General features: G+C 42.4%; 2 protein-coding genes across 4 annotated transcripts in view; both read right to left on the bottom strand.

Moving 5' to 3' along the window:
- The window catches only part of rabgap1 (RAB GTPase activating protein 1), a 100,434-nt gene extending 93,890 nt beyond the window's left edge, over positions 1-6,544 (bottom strand). For 2 of the 3 annotated variants that reach the window (XM_080017561.1, XM_080017562.1), the window contains exon 1: positions 6,470-6,538. The gene's annotated coding sequence lies outside the window, so the exon portion shown is untranslated. Of the gene's footprint in view, positions 1-6,469 lie in introns of all 3 variants that reach the window. The other variant, XM_080017563.1, reaches the window with a different exon arrangement.
- Positions 6,545-13,014: 6,470 nt separating this feature from the next.
- Positions 13,015-16,598, bottom strand: part of rc3h2 (ring finger and CCCH-type domains 2) — a 21,885-nt gene continuing 18,301 nt past the window's right edge. The window contains exons 15-20 of the mRNA XM_080018366.1: positions 16,499-16,598; positions 15,637-15,913; positions 15,430-15,514; positions 14,735-14,939; positions 13,872-14,041; positions 13,015-13,663 (exon numbers count right to left, since the gene is read on the bottom strand). The exon at positions 16,499-16,598 is cut by the window's right edge and continues 65 nt beyond it. Coding sequence (XP_079874492.1) covers positions 13,513-13,663; positions 13,872-14,041; positions 14,735-14,939; positions 15,430-15,514; positions 15,637-15,913; positions 16,499-16,598 — 988 coding nt within the window. The 3' untranslated portion in view covers positions 13,015-13,512. The remainder of the gene's footprint in view (positions 13,664-13,871; positions 14,042-14,734; positions 14,940-15,429; positions 15,515-15,636; positions 15,914-16,498) is intronic.

Genomic DNA, 16,598 nt, shown 5'->3' with positions numbered 1-16,598 from the left:
AGGCAGGGTCACTGGGAGTGGCAGATGACTGTGGTGACATATTGTGTAACATAATAAAGCTTTTGATGCAGTGGAATGGGAGTTGGAACACTTTTACAACTGTAGCCCGAAGTATGTGCAATCCACTAGCAATGTCAAAATATGAGAAGTGAGTATAAAACCTATGACCCATCTGATTTTTGGTAAAAACTAAATGCAAAAAAAGACATTGGTTTAAATTATTTTGAAGAATTTAAACAGTGGCTGATTGTCCATATGAAGCAACAAAACAAGGCAAATGAGTGATGCCGAAATGTTCTGGTTTGTGGCATTTCCATTATCATCCATTGTCGTGTGTCAGACACAGTCTTTGTCTGATATACCACTTTTGGGCCATGGTTAATATAGTTCACATGGAAAACACGATGTTCCATAATAATAATAATAATAATGATAATAACATTTATTCATTTAGCATCTTAATTATAACTAATAGTAAACAAAAAAGAAAACAAGCAAAATGCATTTGATTCAAATAAGCAAGTTCCCTCGCAAGTGCCATTATTGTGGTGGTTTTATGGGTCTGTTTTTTCTTGTTTGCGTTTGCCATATTGATGAGACTGGCTCATTTGTGAACTAATAAGTTGTGACACACTGACAATCCGGGTGGAACTCAAGCCTAAGAATTTAAGCTGCACTCGAAAACAACACTAAACAACTGTTTATGAGGTAATGCTGTAATTGTACGGTTCATAGTTATGTACTGAACACGCAGTCATTTATCGAACGGCTCGGTATGAATTATAGCCCAAAAAACGGTAGATACCAGAGACATACACAAAAGCTTCTAGTGTTTTGTGCTGGCTTGAACCTTGCCATAAAACACAAAAGCTGGTGCTGCATCACGCTCATGCTCACGCTCTCACTCACACACACACACACACACACACACACACACACACACACACCCTACATTTTTCTGACTAAGTAGCAGCTCACACAGCCTTATAATGGTTGCCTTGTCACCCTGCCTTAGTCCCCAGCCCAATCAGCTGCCATCCTCCCGCCACGGGCAAGTCACTAATGCTCATCAACCTTTTCAGTGCTGCAGAAGACCACCATTATTTTGAGATTGCTGGAGAGACAGCATGCATTTTAATAACGCAACTTTTTCTGATGTTTTACAGACCGGTATACTATTTAGCAACTTTTATATTTTCAGTGGAAATCAGGCAGACAAGAGGATAGTGAGAACAAAGACGTTTTAAAGCGTTCTTCTTTGCGGTTTGTATATTTCTCAATCCACCATACCCTCCATCTACATCTCATGCCTGTTTCATTTATTTTAAACCTGAGATCTTCTTTAGGGGCTACAGTTCTACCAATCACCTCGTGTGCTTTTCTGTATCTATCGATAGAGAAGGTAGATATTAGGGCGAGACGAGGAAGCCCTGAGAAGAGAAGAGAGGAGAAGAGAGAGCTTGTGCAGCAAAAGGTGTGGTGGTGGTGTAGATCACCATGAAAACAAAGGCAAACTAGAGTGGTCTCAGAGTAGAGTCGAAGAATGTAGACCAAAATGACATCCTGTAATTTACGTTCTTTGTTTCTCTATGCATGGCTACGAACAGCCACTATAATACGGAAATAATAATAAACATTTATTTCTTATTTTGTTAAGCATGACCTGCAAACATGAAGTTTTAGCTGACGATTAAACAGTCATAGAAATACTTGTGATAAATTATTTAATTGTCTTTAACTTGGAATAGTACATGTCTATCGATTGCAGGAGATTCTAATTATTGTGACATTTCTAACACTGGTATAAAATTCCCCATCTGAGATGATTTTTCAGTGAAAATCCATGTTACAATATTGTGCACCCAGAATCCTCGGATTTGAGTGTGTTCCCCTCTTCAGCTGAACTGGCTGTTCTGGGCTGCCAGCTGGGCCCGGCATGCAGGCTCACAGGGGAGAGGAAGACACGGCCAGATACAGCCAAAGAGCAACACTCCTTGCACTAGCCTCACAAGAGCGATCCTGGCCAGACAGAGATGGCAAGAGAAAAATGGAGGGATGCCGTGAAAGACATGAAGAATGTGAGAGAGGGAGGGAATAAAAGAGGTGTCCAAGAGGTATAGCACAAAAGTAGAGAAAGAGAGGGGAAAGGGATTGCTTTCCAAAAAACCTGTTCATGCAATGTGCAAATGGCGCGCACACACACACACACACACACACACACACACACACACACACACTTTCAAGTTCAATTCAAACAGTTACGGCCTCTACGAGTTAGGCCTAAAAGTGAAAGAAGCTAGTGGGATACTAAGATCAAGGGAAAGGCTCGGTTTATTCCAATAAAGGCCGACGCACAAAACTATTTGAAATATGTCTGCCTAGAGCCCTCAATACAAAACAAGCCGGGGATTGCATAAACACCGGTGAGTTTGGAATAAGACAGTGCATTCTGATTATAGCTGCAAGACCTTTGGTGCGAAATAGCTTGATATGCTCTTTTATGCAAAGGAACTGGGATAAGGTCTAAGCGCCCAAACGCCTACAGTCATGCAATTTGTTGACATTTCCTCTTTCCTAAACCATGTTAACAAAAGTCGGCCCGTATCTTGGCTCCATCTAGAATTCTGGGCCTGCTTTCCTGATTGCTCTTTGATAACTTGAAAACACCCTTCTCCCTCCCAGCAGCCTCAGCCTTGAAGAATTGATTTGATTGACAGGGGAAGTGGAGCCACAGAGAGGGTGATTCAGATTACAGACAAAATTTCACACAGCTCACCTCTGAGAGCAAAAAAACCTAGGGCCGGGCGATATCGACTAAATAAAGTATAGAATCTAATCGCCGAATAATTCAATACCAATCATTTCGACGATTTTCTGCGAATGACTATTGGTGCTTGTTTTGAAAATATGTTTAAATGAACCTAGCCTAGTCTTGTCTGTCCTAGACATGCCATTATAACATAAACAAAACAATAGACACATAGACAGTATATCATTATCTTCTATATTCAAAATTTGTAAAGGGCACAGTGCTGTTCCTCACGTAAAAGTTGACCACAAGCAGAGATGTCTAGGAATACTGCAAGACCAACAAGAAAATTATTAACATGCGAGGATGGCAAACTGTATTGCAGCTAATGCTGCTGCAACAACAGCTTCAACAGCCTCAAATGCTTAAATAAATTGCAAATGCAAACCATCCATATCTTGTATAATATTGATATAACTTACTTACAACTAATTAACCTGCATAAACTGTAGCTCTCAATAGTGATTTCCTTATATAACTTAATGCAGGTACAATATTGTTTTGCGTTCCGTTTATTGCCACTGTTCTAGGCATATTTAATATAGGAGTGTATGCTGTTATGTATTACTCCACAACCTCTGGAATTGTGACGTTTGGGGTTACTCAACGCAAACTCATACGGTTTTCTGTCTTGTTTTATTTTAAGCGTTGGCTTTTTAATTAAATCACACTAATTGAATTTTAGTAAACAGAAACAATGGATAAAATTATGGAAACTACCCAACAATGACCAAAAATAATCCTCCCTTATTATTCGTTAACATTCTCCAACAATGGATTAAACGGTGGACCTGTACATGCATTTCTTTAAAGATCGAGGTGTCTGGAGTCTATCCCAGATGCCTGCACACATAAGCCAGGGACACAGCTTGGATGAGACACCAATCCATCGCAGGTCACTCACATACACTCACACATCATTCACCACTAACGGCCATTTCATGTCTCCATTTAGGTTGGCTTATGAAACTGGATCACCTTCACCTGCATGGCAAACCCATGAAAACACACAAACGCTACTTAGAGCTATCAACTGCACCCAAAATAGAAAGATGCACAGCGAAAAGTGTGCTTTTATTCCTATTTTGGAGGCAAGAGACATAACAAAAGCTCAAGGGCTAAACTTGCAAACAAATGTTGGTATGTTTTCCATTTGTGTTTAAAATTCAACCTGTACAAGTTCAACCTTTGTCATTACATCACGATCAATTCTACTGATGCTTTGGGGTTTAAGTAAACTCCCATTTCAAGGGATATAACAGGTGCAATGCAGATAATTCTAAAACTGGGGAGAGGATTAATCACTGATAAACAACAAGGCCTAATGCTAATTACAATCTCACAAACACAATGTATTTGTTGAGCACATTTTTACTGGGCCTGATCACTGTTTTATTCTCAGCATCTATCTTGGTTTTACAGAAATCCATCATGTATATATTTTTTATCTGTGCTACATATAAAGTATGTAGCCCACTGTATGTAGCCCACTGTATGTCTTCCCAGATCTGAAGCAGATGTACATTATCCCAAGACCCTTAAAGGTAATCAATGACCATTAAGCTCCACAACATTTACCACCAATGTCATGTCAATCAAAATATACAGAGTAAAATAGTTATTTCAATAAGAGCTGGAAGGCTTGTACATTTAGCACGTCCCACCCATGTACTACTGTTTGCTAGATAATAAATTAAAAAAAATGAATTACTACAAACAATGCCCGTAGAATAGTACTTCATATCAATGCTAAAAAGTGTGGTAGGAGCCTTTATTAGGCTACCCCTTCATAATATTACTACAAGGTATAAAATCACATGGCAGTCAGGTCAGCAAAAAGATAGGTGGATAGGTTTGTACACAATTTGTGTGTGCAAGATGTAACTAGCTGGAGTATCGAAGCGCATTAAATCAATGAAATTACACTAGATACACTATGGGTGATGTAAATATAAGCCTACATGATTATTAGCAAAATCAGTCAATAGAAGACCGCTGGCTCGATACTTCCACAAACCGAATCAACACACAACAAAAAACAGACGTTGTGACAATGAGATGACACTTAATAATTTGATGTAAAATCAACGTTTTTGACAGCAGTGTAAAACATTTGTAAACCAGTAAACAGCTACCATTACAAATGCCAAGTTTACAATTTTGGCACATCCCATCGAGCCAGCCTCATCAGTATGGTGGATGTAAGAAAGGAGCAGCAAGAATAAAAGCACCCTCAACACGACAACTCCTGTTTGGGAGTTGGCTCGCTAGGTTCAGGGTGGCTCCCACGTGAACGACATACACACCATGCAAAAAGTGGTGGAACTGACAAAGGGTGCGTGTAGGCATGGCTCAACTGTGATCAGGTATGTTACCGGAAATAAAAAAAAGAAATAAAAAAAGATTAATGGCTCATGAGACAGAAATGATTTTTGCCTGCAGTACCAAAAACCTGCCAAACTGTGACATCCAAACCAGGGTACACCTCACCACACCACACCACACTCTTCATTTCATAACATGGAGCAAAGAGAGCTGAACTGACACGCTGAAGTTGGAATGGCAAAGAGGCGTGGGCCATTGCCAACACGATTCATTTCCAAACTATTTTTTTTTTGATCATTAAAATTTGATTCACTTCTTAGCAGTTCGACCCCTACAGCTTGATGAGCTACGAGTATAAAGTACTATGCTTTCACAGTTGGAGGGGTTCACTGCAGTTCCTGGCTTATTAAGAATAAGTGTCAAGGTGGCAATGATGTGCAAATTATTACTACAACTATTACTGCTTCTCCTAGAGTGTTTTTGTAAAATACATAAGAAAAGTGTGTGCGGCCATTGGCCTTTTCCCATGAGCATAGCGTTACTAATAAATGATTCGCGAGAAATTCCGATGCCAATTTTACAGCGTGGGGCAAATCACCAAAAGTGTTCAACTAGTGCTAATCTTAAAACATCGGGGGGCAACACTGACGCTGAACACATGCTGTCCTTCGTGACAACAGGGCTCCTTGTGTGGAGGTGGAGGAGGAGGAGGATGAGGATGAGGGCTGCTTCACGCACAAAGATACGACCCCGACTTTCAGGAGTTCACCACAGCACAGATCGGGCTTTTCACATCACCGCCACAGACATGCCTTTCTTGCCTTTCAGGGACGACTTCCCGGCGCCTGGAGATACTCATCTCACCAAAACGCGGGTTCGAACCACGCGTTTTTTATTTGGGGGGAGGGAGGGAGGGGAATACTCGCCTTTCAACACGGAACTTTTGTCCAGTTTAAAGACCCGGAGCTCGCTGGGTAAATCCTATAGCGAGGAAAACACAACTAGCGCGGTTTAAACTAGTTGGTCCTACGCGACCGCCACGCACTCGTCGATTTAAAGTCACGGAAATAATTGAAACCAAGTCTCACGATTAAAAAAAGACGAAGAAAATAAAACACGAAAAAGTGCAAAAGGGAGGCGCAGGAGGCGTCCGGCGGAGGAAGCCCAGGAACAGGCCACTCTCTGTGGACTCTCCTTAGCTAGCCGATGCTAACGTGACACTTCCCACAAATTAAAAAAAAAACCTAGGGTCCCGTGTTCGCAACGCGCACTCGGGCTGGCTTTCCCGGGGGGGGGGTGGTGAACGCGGACGGGTCCCCCCCACCACCATCTTACCTTCTGGGTCCACGGCGGCGTTTATTCCCGAGGCGGACCGCACCACATCGCACCGCGCAGCACCATCAGCAGCGGCGGCCGCCTGTAAACACGGCACGGCGCACTGCGCACGCGCCTGTCAGCGGCCCTCGGCGCCCGGGCGACGGACGGTTCGACTCGAAGTGATTCGTTCGCTTTTCCCCGACGTTACGTTTCCCTAAGATGCGACTGTAAATGACGCCGACTGCCTTCCTTTGGGGGGGGGGGGGTTGCTGTTTTAATTTCAATTTTTCTTGCACTCCAATACAGTCCGCAGCAGTTGTTTTGTTTTTTTTTTAGTGTGTGGGTCGAGGATGGGGGGGGGGTGACTCCCGACGCCCGAGTCGCTGAAAAACGTGTGTTCGCAACAAACGAGTCGTTCGCGAGTCTCTGCGTCACTATGGGTGGCACGAGGCGTTATCTAACGAGTACGACGACGACGACGACGACGATGATGATGATGATGATGATGATGATGATGATGCTCCTGCTCAGAAGGCTGTGTTTTATCTTTATTTATGACTATTTATTCATTTTAAACCCTAGTCCCGAAGTGAATATTATTATTATTATTATTATTGTTATTATTATTATTATTATTATTATTATTATCTGCATGCGTGTCGTTACACTCCAACGCGCCCATGTCTGGGTCGTGGAACGCACGCGTGGCGTCTCGGAATCCGTGGCAGCAGAGACGCAGGTCTCCCACTGAACGGCCGCGGGGTTAAGGGCGCGATCTGCGGTAATCGATGCCCACTTCCTGCCCCATCATCTCATCGTTCCATCGTCGACATTATGACGCGATGTCCATTAACGTGGAGGGGGGGGGGGGACGCCCTCCTCCACTTGGACGCCGGACATACGGTAATAGACGGTGGAACTTGAACCAGAGAACGTTTGCAAGCGAGGGCGTTGAGATTGCTGTTTGCAGTCTTATTTTGGGACTTTATTGAGTTCGCCTTGTTTCCATCCAGAAAAGAGAGTGATGGGGCCATGAGGGACCATAGGGCGGGGCCCTAGAGCAGCAGTGTCGTTTTGGATATATCAAATGACCTGGTGTTACATGTTGAGACGGGTTTAATGATAGCAGTTGTATTTTAGTGAAATAGAAACCTGCAAACTGCAGTGCAAATTTGAGGAGCAGGCACGTGGGGGTGCCCGAGGACCTGCCCCTTGATGCCCCCTTGATGCCCCCTTGATGCCCCCTTGATGCCCCTTTTCCCGGGGCTGGGGGTCCATGTGCCTTTTCTTTTTCTCTCAGCACCCGCCCCCTCTTAACGTCTGTGCCATGCCTGCTGAGGTGCATGAATACGTGCAACGCCGTGTGGAGTATGAAACAAGAGTTGTTCAGTAACACTGAGAAGATAAACACGGTTACCTTAAAATTAAAACACATGCGTTTTGACGAGAAAAGCCTCCGTCACGGTATAAGTCATGAGGTCTTTGTACCAAGTGTGGTTTCCAAAGGGTCCGAGACAGCACCAAGTGACGTTATGGAAGGCAAGGTGTATTAACATGACTTCCTGCTGATGGCGTGACGGTGTATGTAAAATCTCTTTTTCAACATTAACACAGGGAAGAGAAAACACACACAAGCACGACATGACATCCATTTTTTCTTTATTCAAGCATGCGATTTCTGGTGCCGAGATCAGCTTCCTATTCAACCTTTCAGTTTCGACGAGAGGAGCAGAACACTGCTTGGCTGATCTGTTTGTGGGTCAGTGCAAATAAGCTGAAGAAACCGGAAAATATGCAAGAAGGAGCAATCAGTTGATCAACACTTCACATTTTTAGAAACTTCATTAGAGCTCACAAATCCTCATCGTAGTATTACGGCAAAGTAAGCGAAAGGCAGACCTTGCACGCTGCGATATTTCCGAGGAAATACAGTACATGGAATACAAGGTACATATTATTCATTATGGGACATTTTCAGATATGTTGTCTCCTAAGGAGTTAATGATCCTCAATCTGACACATTACACAAGAGTCCCGTTAATTCACACGTTGAAAGATGTCTGGTTATCACAGGTTGTATAAATGATTATCTATAAATCCATCTAATGATGGCGCCCGACTGTATACAATGACAGATGTGTACCATCTCTTAATAGTTCATGTACATTTCAATCGAACAATAGATTTGCAAATAAAATGTCTAATACAGACATGAATAGTCAGAAAAGTTCAGTTCCATCGTAGTTCCACAATCAAAACAAACATATCGTATAATGACAATTGTTTTAGCTGATAAAAATATTTAACTTGAGCAAATTTTCAAAATTCAAAAGGAAGAAGCTGACTAGGGATACCAAGAAGAAAAAACCACAACAACAATTTCATGTTGTAATAATAATAATAATAATAATCATAATAATAATAATAATAATTTACATTGTTTCAGATAGAATTTCTCATTAGCAAACAAGTAAAAACGCTGCAGGCAAACTACAATACTTGGCGTGGCCACACAGTGGGCATGTGCAGAACTCTTACAGCGCTGGGTGTGTTGTATCACAACTACAAAATCGTTATTAATCCTCCACCATCACAAAAAGGGATATTGCATGCATGGGCCAGGGGGAGGCTGGGGGGAGGGGCTCATTGCAGAGTGTGTAAGAAGTGTTGGCAGTGATGGGGTGGGAATTAGTGCAATGCAATCAAACATTACAAACAATGTTCAATAGACACTTTAAATCGGGGCTGTAGACTGTAGTCATAACGTCAATACATTACTGTCCGTACATTGTACCCAGTCAATTTCAATAAGAATACTAATAACAAAGCTTATGCTGATACTGGAAGGCAGATGTAAAAATACTGTCAAAACAAACACTGGCAAATAATAAAATTGATCACGCCATAACCCAATGTAAATACTTCTAAAGGCAGAGCCATAACGCACTGTGAATACACAAAAAACCTAGTTTGGCAACAGAAGTTTTCCCTGAGTTTTTTCAGACAGAGACAGGGGTGGACCCTCCTCTCGCAGGACGAAAAAACAAAACCGCGAGCAGCTCCTTCAAGCTGTCCAAGTCTCGTCCCCTTCTCGTAGTTTCACTCGAAGATTTTCAAAAGTGATGGTAAAAAATAACTTTATATTGCGTGGATTGATTGTACTGTACACAGCATGGCACTTACATTACTGTACATGACTTCAAATATGAAGTTGTAAACAAATGCAGGGGGGGAGCAGACGGCTGGTTTAAATGAGGGATCTTATTCTGACGTGTAAAAAACAAAATGCATTGGATGCAATGCTTTTGCGCTCCGATCTATGAAAGATTGAAAGTCAATCATGGGCTTTAGGATCAAGCCCGAAGGGAAGCCTTAATGCATTAGTTATTGTACTGTGTATCTTTTAAGGAGGTTGCTGCTGAACTATTTTATATGAAAAAAAGAGGGAGGCAACCGTTACTTGCCTATATTCACTCCAAGATAGAGCTTAAATGCATTGGATAAGGTGTAAATAAACGAGAGGGAGATTTTTGGAATTCTGTGCATTAATCCCGCTCGTAAAAAGTCAGGGGAGCGTCACAGGGGCTGCCGTAGGGAAATCGTCGAGGCGGGACCGGGAGAAAAAACATTAGCACCGGCAAACAGCGCCAGGACGTTTTGCAGCGGAGCGTCGTCCGTCTGATTACAGGTAAACACAGGTGGACGTGGAACAAGTAACTGGTCCCATGTCTGTGCCTGGAAATCTATCAACGGCAGGTCAAACTAAACCAAAGGAAACAAAAACCAAACAAAGATCCTGGTACAAAATACTTTTGACGAAAACTTCACAGAAGTTACCAATGCTTAAAAAAATTTTGAAAAAAAAAAAAACGTTCAAAAGTGAAACAAAAAGGCGGCGTAAAGAAACACGAAGGCGCTTGAGCTCGGTACACAGAACCAAAATACGTCGGGCCGGAAAAAATAAAAAAATAAAAAGCGCTGGATCTTGTGTACATAACCGCTGAGCGTGTTGCCGGTAAATGTGACGGGGCTGCGGCGCACGGCTGGCACCGAAACATCCTTTCCAGTGTTGAGCTTCAAAGGTCGCCCGCTACTGCAAACTGTAATACCTCCCAAAGCCAACGGACAGAAGCTGCGACTGTGAGCCAAGTCTAACTTCTACTAAGCTGAAAGAAATAAAGGCCACGATTTGTGTGTGTGTGTGTGTGTGTGTGTGTGTGTGTGTGTGTGTGTGTGTGTGTGTGTGTGTGTGTGTGTGTGTGTGTGTGTGTGTGCGTGCGTAAGAGTAAACAATGCAGATTTATGGGGGGGGGAAAACCTGACATACAAACATCATAATCTTTAAATGAAAAACCTTCCGTCCTCAAACATGTGTACAATTCTACCAACGATAAAGGGAGTAAATCATTGATGCTTCTCCTTCCCCAAGTGACTTTAGCGACACAGATCTATTTGATTCTATTTTATTCACGAGCTCATGACACCCGGGCACTGTTGGGAGGTCAGGGGTCAAGAGGCCGTTTGACTCCAGACGAAGACACGGGCCTCGTCTGACCCCGCGGGTAAAAGCCTATTTTTCGGGTCGGATTCGATCATAACTTCGGCCAATTTCATTTCCTAAATGAGCGATCTATTTTGTGACCTCACAGAGTCCGGACAAAGGACAATGGTGACTTTCTGAAAGCGCGGCTCCGAGCCCACCGCTCAAAAAACGTCCTGTGCGACGACCGACCGACAGGCACAGGGAGCATCTTGATGGTAATGACCAAATTCTAAACCCATGACCCCCCAGACAAAGCATGCATTGCAATTTATCTGGGAAACCGGCTGCTCGCAATTCAAACGTTTAAAAAAAAAATAGAGCGTTGATCGTCAAGTGGCTTTGGTTTAATATGGACAAAGAACTCACATTAATTCAAATGGAGCAGTGGTACGTTAGAGGTTGGCCAGCCAAATTCAACTTTTTATGGATTTCATAGGGGAAAGGATTAAAATCCTGGAGCTGAACCAGAGACCATATAAACCATATAAACATATTACTAGACAATGTTTTCTCAACATTACAGGTTTTTCTATGAGATGAGAGGAAAACCTGATGGATTCATTGTCGTTAAAAGCTGGTATGAGGTGCAGGAGTGATATACATGTATACATATATATCTATCTATATATATATATATATATATATATATATATATATATATATATATATATATATATATATATACATACTGTATTTATAAAATAAAATAAATCCCTCAACAAGAGCCATGAAGATTATTCAATTATTCAATTATTCTCGCATACAAGCCTTTGCGGGACACACATTTCAATACTGCGTGTAATGTGGAACATCGCATGCAATCATGTCCGTCTGTGCAAGCTTCGTCAAAAGTGCAATCTGCCAAATATAGAAGTGAAAATCGCAAAGTGAATGTCATGAGTGTCATGTGTCTGCATGATATAAAAAAAAATCGGATAATTGGAGCTTATGAAGCGGCGACACTGAGCCATAACTAGATGGTGCATAACTAGATGATGCATTAATAGATGATGCATAACCAGATGATGCAAAACTAGATGATGCAAAACTAGATGATGCATAACTAGATGATGCAAAACTAGATGATGCATAACTAGATGATGCATAACTAGATGATGCATAACCAGATGATGCAAAACTAGATGATGCAAAACTAGATGATGCATAACTAGATGATGCAAAACTAGATGATGCATAACTAGATGATGCATAACTAGATGATGCAAAACTAGATGATGCATAACTAGATGATGCAAAACTAGATGATGCATAACTAGATGATGCATAACTAGATGATGCATAACTAGATGATGCATAACCAGATGATGCAAAACTAGATGATGCATAACCAGATGATGCAAAACTAGATGATGCATAACTAGATGATGCAAAACTAGATGATGCATAACTAGATGATGCATAACTAGATGATGCAAAACTAGATGATGCATAACTAGATGATGCATAACTAGATGATGCATAACTAGATGATGCATAACTAGGTGATGCATAACCAGATGATGCATAACCAGATGATGCAAAACTAGATGATGCATAACCAGATGATGCATAACCAGAGGGTGCAAAACTAGATGATGCATAACTAGATGATGCATAACTAGATGATGCATAACTAGATGATGCATAACTAGATGATGCATTAATAGATGATGCAAAACTAGATGATGCAAAACTAGATGATGCATTAATAGATGGTTTATAACTTAATGGTGATAACTAGATTATACATAACTAGATGATGCATAACTAGATGATGCATAACTAGATGATGCATAATTACATGATGCATAACTTAATGGTGATAACTAGATTATACATAACTAGATGATGCATAACTAGATGATGCATAACTAGATGATGCATAACTAGATGATGCATAACTAGATTATACATAACTAGATGATGCATAACTAGATGATGCATAACTAGATGATGCATAACTAGGTGATGCATAACTAGATGATGCATAACTAGATGATGCATAACTAGGTGATACATAACTAGATGATGCATAACTAGATGATGCATAACTAGATGATGCATAACTTAATGGTGATACCTAGATTATACATAACTAGATGATGCATAACTAGATTATGCATAATGTTCAAGGTTGAGTGGCTGGCCTTCACTGAGGTCAGATTGCTAAATCCTAATTTAAGCCATGATGGAGGAAAGTGCAAAGATGAACTTTACTTTAGAGACTTTTGAAAAACCACAGATATGCTTCGGGGCATAAATAAAATACCAACAATACTGTAAATTCTCTCTTGAGAGGTCAAAAAGGGCGGAACACCCAATAAAAACAACAAGCTGTCTTATCTGGCTCCGTGTCAGGTTGAAATAGTCTAGACTTCGAGGACATTCTTCATCGGGGACAACGTGGAGAACGTAAACGTGAGATGAAAATGAAGGGCATTCCCTTCAACTCCGGTCCGGCGAGGTCAAGCGGCCGAACCTGGGCGTAGTGAAGGTCACGCCTGGCTTTGCGTCTCCCTTAGCTTCCGTTAAGCAGCATCTCTGTCCCCAGGGCTCCGGGGCAGGTTCCGGCGGCGGTGTCCCCCCTTCGGAGCAGTGGTCCCGTCCGCAGAACCAGCTTGCCGACCCCCAGGCCCCCGGAGACCAGCCCCCCTGGAGACAGGGACTTCCTGCAAATAGAGGAGTTGTTGTTGTTGTTGTTGGTGGTGTGTGTGTGTGTGTGTGTGTGTGTGTGTGTGTGTGTGTGTGTGTTTGTGTGTGTGTGTGTGCGTGCGTGCGTGCATATGTGTGTATAAACAACTATCTGCTTTTGTGTTTTGTTCGGCATAAACTTCTTCAATCTCATGACACCGTTCCTCGGTTACCACGGTAACGGACCTGAACGCCATCTTCTTCAGGAGGTGGGCGTCCATCTTTTCCGGGGAGGGGGCCTCAGTCTGCGCACGCTCCTCGATGGCGGACGGAAGGATGGAACAGGGGGAGGAGCAGGGGGGCTGCAGGAGGTGGGAGGGATCCTGAGAGTCAGGGCTGGGGAGCTCTAAAGACTCCTTAGAGGCAAAGAAGGGCAAAATATTTAGTTTCTTTCAAGTTTCTTTCATCAGGGTCATCACAATGTATGATATTATTATCCCATATTGCATAATGGCTTTTCATTCCAGTGTACCCTATCCTAGAAATAAATGTTGTGGAATTAGTTTGTCATTCCTGAGGCTGGAATGACTTTTTTTTGTTGTTTCAAGACTAACTCAACCCCGAGTCAAAAAAGACAACATGAAAACAGGCTGAAACTTTCAACAAGGTTGTGCTGCTGGCCCCATCCCATGTCACTGAACATGGGATGGGGCCTCAGATTTCTCCTCAGATGTCAACGATGCAACTGAGTTTAAAGTTTCAACCTGTAGGGGGCAGTGTAATACCAGTAAAATACCATTTGTTTTCCAGCATTGACTTATTGTGCAATATCCGAATGACTATAATACAGATAAGAGTCCCATAATCCATAACACTTATAAGTAAGAAAATTTTATAAAAATATATATATTTCACTTTAGTTTTGCTGTGGATATGTCAACCCAAAAAGGAGGAAGAGATGATTCTCAGTCAATCTACATGTTCAAGTTTTAATAAATAGAAAAAAAAGAGCTATGAGTCCATGAACACTGTCGTCAATATACTCAGCTACTCAATAAGAAGTGTGTTTTTTTGGGGGGCTTATTTTGTTCCCTGATTGTTCTGCCAACCTGGGACTTGGCGTCCTGGGGGTCTGAGTCCTCCATGTCCAGAACAGAGAGCTCCAGCTCGATGTCTCGGTCTGGCTCCGGCTCGCTCTCGGCCTGTTCCCGCTCGGCGTAGTTTGTCTGATGGGGCTGCAGGTCTGACGGCATTTTCTCATCTCCACTCAACGACTTCTTGCGCCCACTCAGGTCTGAGACGCACAGCGGCTCACTGAAGGCACAAACAGACCCAGAGCCGATTCAGCAAAACACGACAATCCGAAAAAATGATAGAGGGTAAAAACAACGTGAGGTTCTCTGCAGCTTTCTTCAAGTGAAAAATAGGTCGTTGTCTTCTGTATGTCCCTATATGTTTTATAATATGTTACTGTATCTAATATGTACGATACCGATGGAAAATCTATGGATTTAATATAGAAAATATGATGCCATACAAATGTAGAAGTACAATACATACAATATGGTAGTGTGTAAGGAATCACCAATCTATTCAAATCAGAACCTCAAAATCAAAATTCTCATTTGACTGAATCATTTCCGTATCATCATTGGTATTTAGATTGGTTGGTTTTAGTCATTTTTTGGCGATAATTATTCTTTTAATCATGAAAAACAAATCAAAAGGAGGAGGATGAACACAGCGACGACAGCGACTCGGACCGTTTGACAATCAGAGACATTGGCATTAGGGTGCGGTTCACCTCTCCAGGAAGCTGGAGTGACTGGAGGAGTCGGAGCCTCTGGACCCCCATCTGTAGTCACTGTGATCCAAGTGGGGGCCGTAGTCTGTCGCAAAACAAGACAAGGAAGAAAGAAAAATAAAAAAACAATTCAACGGAAGCAAGCATGATAAATCACTTATTTCACACATGTTCAGGCTTCCGTATTCCCTCCTTCCCAAAACCCACCTCTAAAGTTGATGGGGGTGGTCCTGGCGCTGCCCTGGCAGGCCGTGGCCTGGACCGGGTCCGTGGTGTGGAAGCGCGTGCGGGCCGCCCGCGATATGGCCCCCCACTTGGAGATGATGGGCCCCTCGCCGAAAGGAATGATGGGGTCCTCCTCCTTCAGGCGGCAGTACGGGTCCAGGGAGTGCAACCACCGCTTTCCCACGCCGACCCCACCTCCACCACCTCCACCACCACCACCACCACCACCACCACCACCACCACCTTGACCTTCTGAGTCCTGCATGGCGACAAGGTGGTCAGACAGATGTTATGGATAATGTTGTTCCTTACCTTTATGGGATGGACTGAATTGCATTAATTTAATCCAGTACTTTACAATTCTGTGGCATTAAATTCCACGTTGTCACAAGTATGTATCGCTTCAGCTTCAGGGGCCAAAATGTAAACTAAAGGATTGTATAGTTCAGGCTGGGCGATATTAACAAAATCGAATATCACAATGACCGACTAAATACCTCAGTATCGATAATTTGACCATATTTTGGGAGTGACTATTAGGGCTCTCATAAGATATTTCCACACAAGGCACAGCTGGAACAGTGTATGAAGTTCAGAAAATGGCATTATTTTATTGTAATGCGACCTTTAAGAAAACATTTAACTGTATCACGATATTACAACCACAAAAATTTGACCAAAAATCCAATTTTTGGAAGCATTAATATAATCATCTTCACATGATGTATTCGCACAATATGTTTTTTGAAGCCTTTGACCGTTAACTCTGTATTTTAGGGATTAAAGAAAGGCGTACATAAGTATCTACATACATACGCATACATCATGTTTTGAATTCCCCTACCGATTGCTCAGAGCAGGCGTTGGGAGAGACGTGCGTCTGTGTTTCGGGTTCAAAGGGGCTGAGGCACGGGCCGATGGTGCCGCAGGACCACGGAGAGTAG

Source organism: Zeus faber (genome assembly GCF_960531495.2).
Source record: "Zeus faber genome assembly, chromosome: 17".
In the NCBI taxonomy this organism is placed as follows: domain Eukaryota; kingdom Metazoa; phylum Chordata; class Actinopteri; order Zeiformes; family Zeidae; genus Zeus; species Zeus faber.
This window is presented reverse-complemented; position numbering and strand designations above follow the sequence as displayed.